The sequence below is a fragment of the Salvia miltiorrhiza genome, chromosome 3 (genome assembly GCF_028751815.1).
Source record: "Salvia miltiorrhiza cultivar Shanhuang (shh) chromosome 3, IMPLAD_Smil_shh, whole genome shotgun sequence".
Classification (NCBI taxonomy): domain Eukaryota; kingdom Viridiplantae; phylum Streptophyta; class Magnoliopsida; order Lamiales; family Lamiaceae; genus Salvia; species Salvia miltiorrhiza.
Genome location: NC_080389.1, coordinates 63,737,766 through 63,752,881, shown reverse-complemented (window position 1 = coordinate 63,752,881; position 15,116 = coordinate 63,737,766). Strand labels below are relative to the sequence as shown.

General features: G+C 36.8%; 3 protein-coding genes across 5 annotated transcripts; 2 read left to right on the top strand and 1 right to left on the bottom strand.

The window, feature by feature from the left end:
* Positions 1–1,474: 1,474 nt before the first annotated feature.
* LOC131015388 (zinc transporter 4, chloroplastic) lies at positions 1,475–4,336 on the top strand. Its single transcript, XM_057943769.1, has 4 exons — positions 1,475–1,913; positions 2,028–2,085; positions 2,898–3,625; positions 3,805–4,336. Exons 1-4 carry the CDS (start codon positions 1,899–1,901, stop codon positions 4,258–4,260), a joined length of 1,257 nt encoding a protein of 418 aa, XP_057799752.1. The 5' UTR covers positions 1,475–1,898; the 3' UTR covers positions 4,261–4,336.
* A 1,162-nt stretch (positions 4,337–5,498) lies between these two features.
* Positions 5,499–11,881, top strand: LOC131015331 (probable serine/threonine-protein kinase SIS8). The gene is made up of 14 exons (XM_057943688.1): positions 5,499–6,191; positions 7,218–7,658; positions 7,897–8,000; positions 8,540–8,908; positions 9,057–9,358; positions 9,696–9,736; positions 9,898–9,966; positions 10,076–10,176; positions 10,324–10,402; positions 10,489–10,587; positions 10,678–10,746; positions 10,856–10,905; positions 11,002–11,178; positions 11,316–11,881. Exons 1-14 carry the CDS (start codon positions 5,799–5,801, stop codon positions 11,422–11,424), a joined length of 2,403 nt encoding a protein of 800 aa, XP_057799671.1. The 5' UTR covers positions 5,499–5,798; the 3' UTR covers positions 11,425–11,881.
* On the bottom strand, positions 11,846–14,399 carry LOC131015432 (calcineurin B-like protein 10). Of its 3 annotated transcripts, XR_009098500.1 has the most exons (10): positions 14,227–14,377; positions 13,938–14,121; positions 13,707–13,789; positions 13,413–13,472; positions 13,019–13,127; positions 12,825–12,877; positions 12,537–12,617; positions 12,338–12,453; positions 12,074–12,266; positions 11,846–11,904 (listed from the first exon to the last, which is right to left on the bottom strand). XR_009098500.1 is itself a non-coding variant. In XM_057943835.1 (9 exons), the coding sequence occupies exons 1-9, from the start codon at positions 14,248–14,250 to the stop codon at positions 12,212–12,214; spliced, it is 765 nt and encodes a 254-aa protein (XP_057799818.1). In that variant the 5' UTR covers positions 14,251–14,399; the 3' UTR covers positions 11,846–12,211. The 3 variants fall into 3 exon arrangements, 2 of the variants coding, with proteins under 2 accessions (XP_057799818.1, XP_057799817.1); XM_057943835.1 differs by having other exon boundaries at positions 11,846–12,266; positions 14,227–14,399; XM_057943834.1 differs by having other exon boundaries at positions 11,846–12,266; positions 13,938–14,160; positions 14,227–14,351.
* Between the last annotated feature and the right edge of the window lie 717 nt (positions 14,400–15,116).

Here is a 15,116-nt window from a genome sequence, read left to right as displayed (position 1 = left end):
ATGCATACCTCCAAAATAAATCATTTAAAAAAAATTATATATTAATATAAGAAGTTGACTTTTAGGCCTACCAATTGTCTTTATATTTGAAATAACACATAGATATTGTCTTCAAGTAAGATACACAACATTCAACCACAAAAAATCTAGTTCTCTTATCATAGAAAGTAGCCAAATGATTGCAAAAATTATATTTTAATATCCAATTTAAACCGTACAAGAGTTTTAACTCATACGAAACCCCATTAATCATAATAACTATTAATATTAGCAATTAATATACTTAGACATAAGTTTCATGGAATATATGTTTGTTTGCACTCAACCATAGAAGTATCGTACCATAATAATTGATATATTCCTAATTTTTTCTAGTACTAGTCAATACCAACTCGTTTTCCTCATAGTGACGATATGTTTTTTTTTTCCTTTGAAATGACAACATATTTTTTTGAAAATAAAACAAATGATCATTTCCACCAACTCCCGATAACTTATGGTCGGAGAGGCATAGTCCAAGCGATAAAATTGAGGTACCAAATTTTTTTATTTCAAAAAGTTATTGGTTTAAGTTTCAGTGGTGATATGCATGTTGTATTTGTTTGGATGTTGGATTGTGTTGTATTTATTTGAATATAGTGACTTTTAAAAAATAATACTCCTTATGTTCCCGATTATATAGGTTGATTGAAATTTACACAATAATTAATAAAAATAATTGAAATGAAAATATACAACTAAACTTTTTAATATGCATATATTTATTATGTGATGATGAATTAAAGTTGGTTAAATAAAACATATTAATAAATGTGTGATAAAACGTACCTTCTTTAATATATATATATATATATATATATATATATTTGGGACATTCGAAAAAAAATATTATATAATTGAGACGGGGAGTATATGATATCTACGATTTGTTTCAAATCCAACAAAAATGTACGAAATAAAATAAAAAAAAAATTAATAAATTCTTGTCATAAAATGAGCACATTCTTAATATTATTACTCCCTCCGTCCCATAATAAGTGGCCACATTCTTTTCGGCACGGAGATTAAGAAATTGAGTGTTATATGTTTTAATAGAGTGTAGCCTACCATTGTTGACCAAATTAGTGAGTAATTGTTGACTTAATTAAAGTAATTTTGGCATTTTTAGAAAGTGGCCTACAATTGTTGACCAAATTAGTGAGTAATTGTTGACTTAATTAAAATAAACTTTTGCCATTTTTAGAAAGCAGCCACTTATAGTGGGACAGACGAAAAAGGAAATGTGGCCACTTATTATGGGACGGAGGGAGTACAAACTAAGCCCAAACCGAATATGCACAACAGAAACTTTAAAATGTACGAAATAAAACCAGAAACTTCTAAAAAGTAAAAGAGATTTTGTTGTCACAAAATGAGCACATTCTATTATTTTTAGAGAATATAAATAAATAAGTGAGATAAGCCCAAACCGAATATGTACAACAAAAACTTTCAAATGTAAGTAAATAAAATCAGAAAAAATATATATATAAAAAGAAAATTACATAATGGTGTCGACACCATCGCTCTGATTCTCTGAATCTCTACTCAACATCCCCTGTTTCATCCCTCTCCTCTGCCTTCTCTCTCTAAAAATGTCAACATTCCCTCTCTCTCTCTCTACATCCTCGCATCTCGACGTCATCTCTATAAATACCTTTATTCCTCCGCTTTTCAACGGACACCATCGCCGCATTCCGTGCGCCTGCGACTCGCCAGGACTCTGGTTTGAATCAATGCGTTAAAAACCTAATTGAGCGCGAATCTTTTTAGGTTTGAGGGTTTTCTGCGGAATTTAATTGGTGAGCTCCAAATTCGAGGGGAATTGTGTGAAAAAGAGGTTTTTTCACCAGCTGCACATGTCGTTTCTTGAGGTAAATTCTCCCTCGCCGTTACAATCGAGATTTTTTTTTAAAAAATTCAATTTGTGCTTGCTTATTTCAAGTATTTGGATTGATATTTGATTTAGTTTTTGAACTGTGGCGCAGGATTTGTTGCCGGTTGTGTGGGGAGGGGAATTTGGGGAGAGGATTCGAGTTTATTCTGGTAAATTGCAGCAGCCCCTTTTTTAGCTTTTGGATTGATTGAATTTTGATGTTTATTCGTATTTTATGCTTAGCTTTATGCTTGAATTTGCGTGACATATATGGAATAAATGGGGAATTTTGAGGCGAAATAACTAAATTTTTTGTGCTCTGTAACTGTGAGACTGTAGTTTACTTGAGTGTATAATTAGGTCTCTTAATAGGTAAAAAAAAAGATGTATAATGTTGGCCAAGTGTTGAATTTGTTTTCCTTTTATCTCTGTTTTGTGCATTTTGTGATGTTGATTTGATCAATCCTTGGATAGGATTTTGATTATTGAATTTGCTATTTTCTTGCCTCGTTATGCTAAGACTAAGAGCTTGTGTGTATTCTTGAGTGTTTGTCGCCATGTTGTAACGTTGTCGTTGCATGTTTCGTCTTTCCATTGTTTCACGAATGCAAATTACAGCTTGATTATGTATCTGGCTCTGTTGCTATTTCCAATTTAGTTTTATGTGACATGTACTATTTCTCTCCTAGACGAGTACTCCCTTTCCTACTCCGGTGTTTTTCTCTTCGGGGAGGTTTAAACTAGGCTTGGCCTTGGGCGATCCGACTTGTGATTCTCAAAGATTTAGTTTTTTTTCTTCTTGCCTTTCGTTTATACATGCCTTATTTGTTTTGTATCGGGCCACATTGCCGTGTTTTCAAGCATGATCTATTGAACTTCTCTCGATGTTCGATTTTTGCGAATGGGATTCTTGCGTTAACTTCGAATCATTGTAGAACTAGAAAGACTAACACTGATTCCACTCATTTCGGTGGCGTGGAAGGCTCATTTGTGCAGAAAATATCCCATTCCATGTCGAACACTGAGTGTGATGCCCATCTTGAAGAAGATGAAGGATGCCTAGACTACTCGTATGCTCTCATCCTTAAGCTCGTTGCAATCGCTGCAATCCTCGTTATGGGAGTTGGTGGTGTGGCCATTCCGTTAGTTGGAAAGAAGCGCCGGTTTTTGCGCACCGATTCCAACTTGTTCGTTGCTGCCAAAGCCTTTGCTGCCGGCGTCATCCTCGCCACGGGATTCGTCCACATGTTGCCGGATGCCACCAGGGCCTTAACCAACGCTTGCCTACCCAAATACCCGTGGTTGAAGTTCCCCTTCTCGGGATTCATTGCAATGATGGCTGCATTGGGGACATTGCTAGCCGATTTCGTCGGGACGCAGTACTACGAGAGGAAGCAGAGGAAACAGGAGGAAGAGAGCCAAATCGCCAAGGCTGATTCGTCGGAGACCGGATCCGAATCAGGGATAGTTCCGGTCGAGACGAGGGGGGGTGCCACGAAGGTGTTTGGAGCAGAGGAAGGAGGTGCCATGCACATTGTTGGGATGCACGCGCATGCGGCACATCACAGACACAGCCATTCTCAAGAGCAAGGGTCGTGCCAAGGGCATCGAGCCGAGGATCAACACGGTCACTCGCACTCGCATTCGCTCGGCTTCCAGGGCGGGGACGACGACGAGGATAATACCGCTCGCCACATTGTTGTTTCACAGGCATGTTCATCTCTACCTCACTTCAGTAACCCCTCATTTTACATGATAAATTTATTATCGAATATATTATAGAATATTAATCCATAAAAGTTTATAATAGAGACATAACTAGCACATCAAATTTTGTAAAACAAAGCTCCGTCTCTCCGTTGTTTCATCACCTAAATATGTGTGTGCAGGTTCTTGAACTCGGCATAGTTTCCCACTCGGTGATCATAGGGCTAGCGCTCGGAGTTTCACAGAGTCCGTGCAAGATTAGGCCGTTGATGGGAGCGCTATCGTTCCACCAGTTCTTCGAAGGCTTTGCTCTCGGAGGCTGCATCTCTCAGGCGAGGCTGAGGAGCCTCCAGTCGACCCTCATGGCGTGCTTTTTCGCCATAACCACCCCAATCGGGATAGGCATTGGGATCGGCATATCTTCCTTCTACAATGCTAGTAGCCCGAGATCTCTGGTGGTCGAGGGCATCCTCGACTCCATCTCCGCCGGGATCCTCGTGTACATGGCGCTCGTCGATCTCATCGCCGCCGATTTCTTGAGCAAGCGGATGAGCTGCAACGCTAGGCTGCAGTTTGTTTCCTACTTCCTCTTGTTCTTGGGGGCTTCCTTGATGTCTTTGTTAGCACTATGGGCTTAGTTGATCACAATTCACAACAATCTTTGCAACAAAAATTCGATATGATTTACATCTTCCTTATTCTTTTGCTTGTTAATTAACATTTGCAACCGTGCATCGATATGTTTTTATATATTTTATATACAAAATAAATTACTAATGATGTATAAAAAAAATTATAATTATAATAAAAATTACTAATTTTATTATGAATATTTAAATAAAATTGCATAATGACTTAATTTAAATACATACATGAATATTAATCGTAGTTAGTCAGTTTCTTTTTATATATATAGTTTAAGTCATTTTTTTTTACAATCGACTCAAATAAAACTTAACGAATATATTTTGACTAATAAATAAATAATTATTCAAAATTGTTGTGAAATTTAGTTTTTATATACATACAAAAAAGATCAAAAAAAAAAATCACAAATATCCATTTAAATATATGGGAAGAGTTATCCGACTACAAACTCATTTTAAAATACAAGTATATAATTTATTGTGAAATATATGAATTTAAAAATTAAATTTTCCATATCCTACGTGATTCAAACTCATAATTTTGAATTTATCCAACAAAGTAATAAATCCATCATAATTTTTTATGATTTAAGGTCTGTAAATAGTTTCTAATTTATATTTTAAAATTAATTTTTAATTTATATTATCCCTAAAATGTTATGCGATGTGAGCACCGCCCTCGTTAACGTCATCTTTTTTTATTATATATTTTATTTTTATTCTAAGAGTTTATAATTGTTATTGAGATCATTAATTTTATAAATTATATAGAAAACGTAGGCCAATTTGTTCCTTTTGAAATATGAGCAAGTTATATTATTTTTTATTTAATTTATAAAAATTTAATAATCTCAATAACAATTTATGAAATATTAAAATTAAAATAAATATATAAAATAAAAAAAAAAGTAACGTTAACAAAGACTAAATGTGAGATGTGCTCATATAAGATATGCACCGTAACATTTATATATATAAATATTCAATATATATTGACAATATTGCAGTATATTTTAAAGGTGGGTATTTTTTACACTCTTTCATTAAAATTCAGTACATTTATTGATTAATTCAACTTTAGAGATTAATTAGAATATAAGTGGATTTAATTTGTAATTGCGGCATACCGACAAAATTACATCCCATCGAATTAATGAAGATAAGTTTGCTTTGTAAAATATGGAATAATCAAACATAAATATATACATATACATATATGTATACATATACATACAGGCAGAGAGAGAGAGAGAGAGAGAGAGGAGAGAGAGAGAGCCTGGTTTGGAGGGAAGCAATAAGTAAATATATTTATTCCCCACAGATACAGTTTAGCTTGACGATGAAGATTCATTGCTCTCACACTCCCTTCCACTTCACCCACCGCTCCGCACTTCCACCCCTAAACCCTAATCAATTCGCACTCAATCCAATCCGCCACCTCTAGATTTCTATTTCCTGCGATTTTGTATCATATAATTTGTGTTTTTAATTTTTTTCTGTAAATTATTCTTAATTTTGACGGCGCGACCATGTCGAAGATGAAACACTTGCTGCGGAAGCTGCACATCGGCGATCACCAAAACCTGGGGCGGCAACCGCCCCCGCCCGTGCTCGATCAGCCAGCTCAAACGGCGTCGTCTCAGCTGTCGGCCTCGTCGTCGCCGTCGCCGTCCCCCTCCCCGTCGCCGCTGCCCGATTTGCCGCAGGCGGCGTCGTCTTCGTCGGAGAACGAGGGCTCGGGCACCAATTTCAATTACCTCGAGGAGGAATTCCAAATGCAATTGGCGCTGGCAATTAGCGTTTCGGATCCAGGTCAAACCTGCGTTGACTCGGAAACGGCTCAAATCAACGCTGTTAAGCAGATTAGCCTCGGCCGCTCTCCTTCGCAAAGCCTAGCTGAATTTCTATCGCTCCGATATTGGGTAAAGAATATCGATCTTTTATCTTATGCTTTTTTTTGGAGGGGGGCGAATTTTAGGTGTTTCGATAATTACATGCATCGTTGATTGGAAGTGTAGCTAACATTTTCCATTTCGGTGCGAAGTTGATCCTTTCACTGTTGTTGAATGGTGTCAGCTCAATTTTGGCTAGTGATTTTTTTTTTTGAATAATATTCAGGTTAGTGAATTTGGTGTTCACGAGTGGATTCTTTTTAGTAGATTATATTTTGCTCATTGCACTTCTACTTTGCATCTATGAGGCGTGAGATGGAATCATGCTTGATAGTAGTAAATAGTACTATGTCATGTTTGAGTTGGGGAATGGAATCATGCTCGAGAGAGATTGCTTAATGACATTAACGTTCCTGGTAAAATAGGAACAATGCAAAGATCACGCCATGAAAGAGATTGTCTTCTACCTTTTTGTCACCGTCATCTGTGGTACACCGTTTATTCAATGCTATATACGTATGTTGGCTAGTAACTTGTGATGGATATATTTTGCTCTTGAAGAAGACATTTATATATTGTTCGTTCCCTTGGTAGTTTGGTCACAATACCTGCTAAACTTGTGCCTGAATTTCATTCAATTGGAATAATAGGAAAATCAAGTTACACATTTATTTGTATCTAGTATGTTGCAGGTATATTATGATTGTTGTGAACAATTTAGTTGATAAGCCTACTAAAATAACCATATACATTCCACAATTACTTAGACATGTGCAGCTAAGGGGAAAATGTCAAAGGGCTTTATGTTTTTGAATTGTGTCTATCGTCTTTCTTTTATTTATTTTTTTCCCATAACATTTATATAATCTTTCCTTCTTGTTGTGTCGATGGGGGCTTATATTTTTTACTTAGTTGACTACAAGCATCTTGTGCATCATCACCACTTCACACACTAGTCAAAGGTCCTAACACAGGAAGTAAAACATATAATAATGCATTAAAGTCTTTAATTGTTTATTAGACTATTGATGAAATTCCTGTCTTTCCTTAATGCAGAGCTGTAATGTTGTAAATTATGATGAGAAAGTAATAGATGGGTTCTATGATGTTTGTGGAATTGATTCCAGCTTGATGGTGCAAACCAAAATGCCATCCCTAGTAGATCTCGAAGCAATATCTGTTTTGAATAACGTTGACTTTGAGGTGGTTTTAGTCAATCGTGGCGCTGATTTGGAGCTTCGGAGACTTGAAGAAATAGTGCATTTTATGTCCATAGAGTGCCTTGCTCTAAATACGAGCCAGAGTACAAGTTCTCTAGTTCAAAAAATTGCCGATCTTATTGTTGAAAGAATGGGAGGTCCTGTTAGTGATGTTGAAGAGATGTTTTGGAGGTGGAGAGCACGAAGTCAGGAGTTAAGAGTCAACTTCAATACAGTCATCCTTCCCCTTGGTTCTCTTGACATTGGCCATTCACGCCAAAGGGCCTTACTCTTTAAGGTTGTAAAACATTTTCTCTCTCCTTTTACTAGAAATGGTGCATCGTCAACATAAGGAGCTAAAATGTATAAGCTGCCTTGGGAAGTAGTAGTTTTGGCTATCTACTTCATATTAGTATAGTGACTACCATTTTTGCAATGCAATATATGTGAATCGCTGATTCTTGATTCTTATTTGTGTACAGATTGGAATCTTCCAATTCCTGAACTACAATTCTGATAAAAGGTTGGCTTTTTAGGTACTTGCTGATAGGGTTAACATTCCATGTAAGCTAATCAAAGGGAGTTATCATACTGGCACTGATGATGGAGCTGTAAACTTGATAAAATTGGATAGTGGAAGGTAAGCTTGATTATTGCTAGTTTGCAAATTTTGGTGTTATGTAGTTGCTCTATTTCATCATATAGGTCCTTGCTATTATGGTAAGAATCCAGAAGGCCTAAAATATTCTGTGAGAACCTAGTGAAAGTAATAGCTTGCTTGTTGCTAGGTTTGCAAATTCTCTTTGCATTTAGTTGCTTTATTTTATTATTTATGTCCTGCCATTATGGCAAGAATTCTGGTGGACTCAAATATTCTGTTCTGACTTTGTAGTGGATCAAGATTACGTAATATATATATATATATATATATATATATATATATATATTAAAGCACGTTAATGAGGAAAATATTGTTTTCAAGTTTGAATTCCTTTGAATGTTATGGCTAAATATTACAATGGAATTGTTTTCTCCAATCTCCCTGCTTTTCATGTCAGCCCGTAGATTGACTATTTGAATGAGTTATCTTCACATTTATCCTGGTCAAAGTAGTTTTTAGTTGAGTATGCTGTTGCGTTAAGTATAATATCAAATAATAAATTTCTGGAATGGGTGCAGTGAATATATTATTGATCTAATGGGTGCTCCTGGGGCTCTCATTCCTGCTGAAGCACCCAGTGGGCGTCTTCAAAATCTCGGGTTGGATATCACAACTGTTGCAGCAATGGGCATTGGTTCATTTTCAGCAGCTGACCAAGGAGCCAGAGCTGAATCATCTTCAACTTTTGTGGATGAAACTGCCAAAACCGAAAGTTCAAATCCAGAATTATCTCAGGTTGCTACTGCGGCAAATAGAAACGGCGGTAAATTTGCTGGGAAAATCCAGTCGGATCTGTTGGAACATGCTACTGGAGATATTTATCTGCCTTCATTGGTTGCTGGAAAGAAAACAAATTTAGTAGAGTTGCGGGTGGAAGATGTTCCCAGGTACATATTATTTGCTGCTAGCAAACCAATTTTTCTTGAGACTTCTTATGGAATCATGCTGCAAAGAAAGAATACTGTGGAGAGGGTGAGGTTGATCGGGTGTAAAATGACATTCTTGTTGTGCTGACAACATTTTACATAACTGCAGGAAACATACAGCTGAAAAATTTCGTGTGCCACTAGATTCAGTGGGATACAGATCATCTTTTGGTACCCAACATGAACAAAGGGTAACTTTCGAAGACAGAAAGGATGAAGCCGTCCCAAATGCTGGTGCTGCAACTGGTATTGAGCTTATTGATTCTTCTGGAAATGGGGAAGCTATAGACATAGCCTACACTGACCAGTCTAATGCTAACAAGATTCAAAATATGCAAATTGATTCTGCAATAAATGGAGTCTCCGAAATGTTATGGGAGGATCTTCAGATTGGTGAACGCATTGGTATAGGTAAGAGTTCTGTTCTTAAAGTTTTTATCCTTATTTGAAGGCTGTGGCTTTTTCTGTGAATATATGTGGGTCAGTCCACGTACTTCTCTAATATTATATGGGAAATCTAGATCCACACTTTATGTTCCATCCATTCCCGGTCATTCTTGTTGGTATTTAAATAACAGATAATAAATTACTCCCTTAACCCTAATTAAGTGCGGAGTTTTGACTTATCTTTTAATGCATTGCTTTGGATTTGCAATGTTAAAGGAATTCTATTCAGACATCAGATTATGGGATATTTGCTCAAGTTTGTATATTGTGTTTGTGTACTGAAAGCATGATTATCCTGCAGGATCTTATGGTGAGGTCTACCGAGCAGAATGGAATGGCACGGTGAGTTTTTTTACTTTCGAACCTTCTTTTATATATATATATATGTGTGTGTGTGTGTGTGTGTGTGTGTGTTGTGTTTTGTCTTTTAATATGGATGGCTACCGGCCACTATATTTTTAATTTATATTCATGGTAACATATCTGTTGTTATTTCCTTACAGGAAGTTGCGGTGAAGAGGTTTATGAAACAAGATATATCGGGCGATGCACTAGCACAGTTTAGATGTGAGGTAAGCCAGATTTTTCGACCATGCACGATATTTACATGCTAGAAAGAAAAATTTCTATTATTTAGTTTTTCTTTGAGCTCTTCTCTGCTTGTTGCTTCGCTTGATTTAGGTTGAGATTATGTTGAGGTTGAGACATCCAAATATTGTTCTTTTCATGGGAGCTGTGTTACGGCCCCCAAATATGTCCATATTGATGGAATATCTCCCAAGGTTAATATCTTACTAGCTAATGGAAAACCTTTCGTGATATCTGCTGTCTTATTCTAAACTTCTGCAAATAAAGCTCATGATATTTAATAACTTGTTATCTTATTCCATTTAGTGCTCGATTCTTATATAGTCCCTGGCTATTTGCAGGGGTAGCTTGTATAAGCTGCTGCACCGTCCAAATATCCAAATCGATGAAAAAAGGCGAATAAGAATGGCCATGGACGTGGTAAAGTTTTTAGGTGTTGCACTACAGTTTGTTTCTCCTATCAAGTTTCTTTTTTACCCTTCCGTTAATATTCCGGTATTTTGCAGGCCAAGGGAATGAATTATTTACACACTAGCCATCCGATCATTGTGCATCGAGATCTCAAGACTCCAAACCTCCTTGTTGATAAAAATTGGGTCGTTAAGGTTTGTGCCCGTCGTGTGTTACTAGGACCTCGTCAGTTATAAACAATAGAGTTTCTTTTCCTATCTATGCTAATATCTGATCATTTTTAGGTTTGTGACTTTGGGATGTCGCGCCTGCAGCACAATACTTTTCTGTCTTCCAAATCGACTGCCGGAACGGTAATGCCCACTGACCCAATGTTTCATTATAAGGGGTGAATACAAAGAAGAGAAAGAAGCTAGAAAAGATATCATAAAATATTCACTCGCTATTTAATCGTTTGTGTAGGCAGAGTGGATGGCACCAGAAGTTCTAAGGAACGAACCATCTAATGAGAAGTGAGTTTGTGATCCTACCGATACTTTTCAATCCTTGTGCGATTATGATTTACACCTCGCTAATAGCTTCATTCCCCCCCCCCCCATTATTTGCAGATCTGATGTATATAGCTTCGGTGTCATTTTATGGGAGCTGGCAACTCTGCGAGTGCCATGGACGGAGATGAACTCCATGCAAGTCGTTGGAGCCGTTGGATTTCAAGACAGACATCTCGACATCCCGCCCATGGTTGATCCACAGGTGGCAGATATAATACGCGACTGCTGGATTAGGTAAAGTTGCTGACTATTGTCATTATGATTTACGCATCCCTTCGTTTAATATTGAAAATTCAAAGGCAGAATATAAGATGAAATTTCTAACCAAGACTAAGAACTGAGTTTAATGCTGAAGAAATTTGTCTCTGTAGAAACCCACAGGGACGCCCTTCGTTTGCACAGATTATTGCTCGACTCAAAGGTGTGCATCGCCTTAGCGTGCAGAGAACCGACAGTCGTGAAAACCCATCTCTGATGTAACAATAGCTCGGAACTTGTTCGAAGAACCAGTTGAGCAGAAGAAGTGAGTTTTTTAGAAATCCTCAAAGGTACAGCACCTAAGAAACATAATTGGATTGGGTGGTGGTTCATTGGCGAAGCTCAATGCAACCGGAATCGAAACTCGCCTCGCCTCGACTTCAGCAAGTGGCTCTTAAGTGCAGTTGGGGGAAAACATTGGGGCTAAAATTCTTAAGAAAATGGAGAAAATGTTTAGAAGGTATTAGGGTTGGTAATGTAGCCGAGTATATTTGTAATAAATCTCTTAGAGAGAGAGAGATGGGTGGGGTTGGTGTGTTGGGGGGTAGGGGGGGTGGGGTTGGGTATCTGTTGAGACCATAAAAGAAGCAACTGTAAAAAAGGGTCTCTGTAGGGTTTGTACCAAAAGAAGAATTAGTAAAAGAAAAAAAAAATGACAAATGTTCGCCATTTTCGTTGCACTTATTCTGTTCTTAGCTGTACCTGTCACAAAAATTGACTCTTCTCACTAAACATAAAAGCATTAATAGTTTTGATATATGCATAACATATAACCTAACTAAGCAAAGCTACATCTTGCCACCGATGTCGAAGAATACAATTACCAGCAGCAAATTCCAATCTGGTGAGTGGCGTGTTAAAAAATGCTTACTCTTCAAGGTTCTCCTGAGGGTGGTGGTGCGCCGCTGCCCGTCTCCGGCAACGGCAGAGAGAATTACCAGCGCAACGCGACTCTCTCCCAACCAAGTGGTCTGGCAGCATTACTGATCCGAGAGACGATCTGTGCGTCTCAATCTTCAACCTCGGTGTTGAACACGAAACTCGGGAAAGCAGTAGTGATGTCCCTGAAATATCATGAGACAAAGTTAAGGGTGGAATAAGAGAACTTAGACAGGGGAAGAACAAAGAGGCATACTTCAAGTAGGGTAAGGTCATGTTCCTCAAGAGCGAAGAGGGATGTCGTAACACGAAAGCCTTCCACTCTTCTTTACTGATCTTACCATCTTCATCAGCATCAGCATCTGCAAACGTCTGTCAACGAAGATGTCGCGATGAACGTGTGTGTTATCTACATTATGAGGATACTATGCAAATTTTTTTGGTAGAAGTCTTGCCTTATCAATTATTTGCTCCAAGACATCGTCACAGAGCTCCATTTCAGATTCCACAAATAGCGCAATCACCATCTGCTTCACCTGAAACAACACATGAAATCTGCTTAAATGTTTTTGGACATTTGATTTGAAATAGCAGAAAGATAAATAGGGCAACTATCAATTGTTCGATATATTTGAACCGTTTGTGAATCTTTAGGCTGTGTATACAATACATGTTCTAAATAACTCAAAATTTCATGATTCTAACATATATAATTTCATTTTTAGTCATAGCTAGACCCTTACTTCTTCTCGCTCGATGAACCCAGTTTGTCTTAGATCGTATAGCTTGAATGCAACTGCGCGATAGGAATGCCGTTTAGTTCAAGATTAGTGAAAATAGGTTCCAACTAGTTAAGCAACTAAATAACCTACTTTCTATAAGAAATCTCACAAACGAAAATGCAATGTTAACCTAAAGAATCCTTGCAATTTCTTACAATCTATCTTCTCTTCAACAGGGGCATAAGGATGAAACACATTAAGAGCATGGACAAATTCCTCAAACTCAATCACTCCATTCTTTTTCTCATCAAAAAGATCAAAAACCTGCAAGCATAATAGGAAGCATGAGATTTGAGGAGCTTCTTCATCACATGAAAAATAAATACTAAAGTAACTCTCCGTGGCACGAACTAAGCCAGCTCGAATTCAAAAGGCTTTCCACTTCCATTCGCTTTACATGAATGCCACTGCAGCATGCATCTAGATCTACACACATAAACTAATAAACTTTTTTGCCTTTATGTTCAAATGGATTGTCTAATCAACCACATAGCCCTAAATAATAATTTATGTATCAATTCAAAGACAGATCAAGAAGGATGTGATTACTCTGTCGACAAAAAGATTCTCGCCACTTGTAGTTCTGAACAAAGCCAGCTGAAGCTCTTCCTACACGTGAACAAAAATTAGTGAGGAGTGGATCCATTCAATGATATTGTACATGTAGAAACTGATTAATGGATTCACAAGCAGAACATTTGTAGACAACAATTCTTAAAAGTTGCCTTCAATGAAAACATTACATTAGCCTAAGTTGTCTAAAAATAGCAACCATAAAATTATGCAAGTTTCAGAAACCAATAAACAAGAGAGAGAATGAACTTTACTGGAAAAATAGAATACCTTATGAATCAAGCCGTCGTCAATGATGGAACTACTTAGCTTCTTAAACAACTCATACAACGCCTCCACTTCATTTACAGAAACTGCAAATTTAACCAAAATCAATAAATTTCATAACAATCTCGTAGATGCGACGCCTGGAATTAGGTACACCGCGTGCAGCATCGATTAAACCAAAGTTAACAAACAAACAAAATTTAAACAATCAAAAAGAAGATCTAATTACATTACATCGAGATTCTTCAGAGAGTCGAGCAATCTCCGCACATCCAAAGCGCGGCTTCTTTCTCCGACTCCGATTTTCGCAATCGAAGCAGCCGGAAACCGCGAATATCAGCGAGTCGATTAGCGCTACGATCGGAATCAAAGCCGCGCAGAATTTCTCGGCAAATCTCAACGAGCTCGAGCTCGAGCTCTGCTTAACAGTCAACCACAACAACGACGTCAACGAATTCTACAGAAGCAAATTAGCATAAATTGCGAACACTGCTTCGATAATTGCGGGATTGAAAAACCTTACCTGCAAATTGGCGGTCGAATCCATTCGAATTCCAGCGCGAAAGAGGAAAATGTCAACTGGAATCACTCTCTCGCGTTTGCGAAGCAGTGCGCTTCGTCGAATTTTTTATGAATAAAATATTCTCGCGCGCTCCAATAGGCTATATATATGGTGCATGGTTGTTCTTATCAGCTATCACATGCGATCCAATTAACCTTTTGCCTCCAAATTTTTTTACTTTTTTAATCACTTTTCAAAAAAAAAAAATTACTTGAATTTCTATAATTCGATTTTATTTTGATTCAATTTAATTTTGTCTAATGTTCCATGTATTGTAATATTATATAATCCATTTTTACAACGTTTTTCAAAAAATTAATGTAAATATACTTTTGCAAACGTTTATTTTCAACTCGATTTAATTCCATAAAAGCCATATTTTTGTTTGTTTGGTTTTCAAATAAGAGTGATTAGATGAAGTATACGACAAATTTTCAATTATATGAATTATATCCATGGCGATGTATGCTTTAGATAAATCAATATATTATAGTTGGCCACTTCGAAGAATTTTGATCAAATGAAATACTTGAAAGCATCTTGAAATTGTTGTAATTACGTTTTTCTCCATTTAATTCCATAAAAGCGATAGCTTTGTTTTTCAAATAAGAGTGATTAGATGAATTGTACGACAATAAATTTTCAATGATATGAATTATACTCTAGATATATATATAAAAAAAATATTGTTGGCCAATTCGAAGAATTTTTATCAAATGAAGTACTTGAAAGCATCTTGACATTGTTGTAATTACTATTTTTTAAATGTTTTATTCTACATGAATTGATATTATTATTCTTTTGGGAAATTCTTAACATGGTTCAAATGAATAAGACTAGCTCACGTTTGT

What these genes read in the sequence shown, in the direction of transcription:
- LOC131015388 (XM_057943769.1), top strand. An exon ending in GAGGATTCGAGTTTATTCTG is followed by an intron (nt 2,086 to 2,897) that starts GTAAATTGCAGC and finishes GTGGCGTGGAAG; the next exon opens with GCTCATTTGTGCAGAAAATA. An exon ending in GCCACATTGTTGTTTCACAG is followed by an intron (nt 3,626 to 3,804) that starts GCATGTTCATCT and finishes ATGTGTGTGCAG; the next exon opens with GTTCTTGAACTCGGCATAGT.
- LOC131015331 (XM_057943688.1), top strand. Translation starts at nt 5,799, where the DNA reads ATGTCGAAGATGAAACACTTGCTGCGGAAGCTGCACATCGGCGATCAC. An exon ending in ATAAAATTGGATAGTGGAAG is followed by an intron (nt 8,001 to 8,539) that starts GTAAGCTTGATT and finishes GAATGGGTGCAG; the next exon opens with TGAATATATTATTGATCTAA. An exon ending in GAGCAGAATGGAATGGCACG is followed by an intron (nt 9,737 to 9,897) that starts GTGAGTTTTTTT and finishes ATTTCCTTACAG; the next exon opens with GAAGTTGCGGTGAAGAGGTT.
- LOC131015432 (XM_057943834.1), bottom strand. Translation starts at nt 14,250, where the DNA reads ATGGATTCGACCGCCAATTTGCAG. An exon ending in ATTCGACCGCCAATTTGCAG is followed by an intron (nt 14,161 to 14,226) that starts GTAAGGTTTTTC and finishes TTGCTTCTGTAG; the next exon opens with AATTCGTTGACGTCGTTGTT. An exon ending in ACTCTCTGAAGAATCTCGAT is followed by an intron (nt 13,790 to 13,937) that starts GTAATGTAATTA and finishes TTAAATTTGCAG; the next exon opens with TTTCTGTAAATGAAGTGGAG.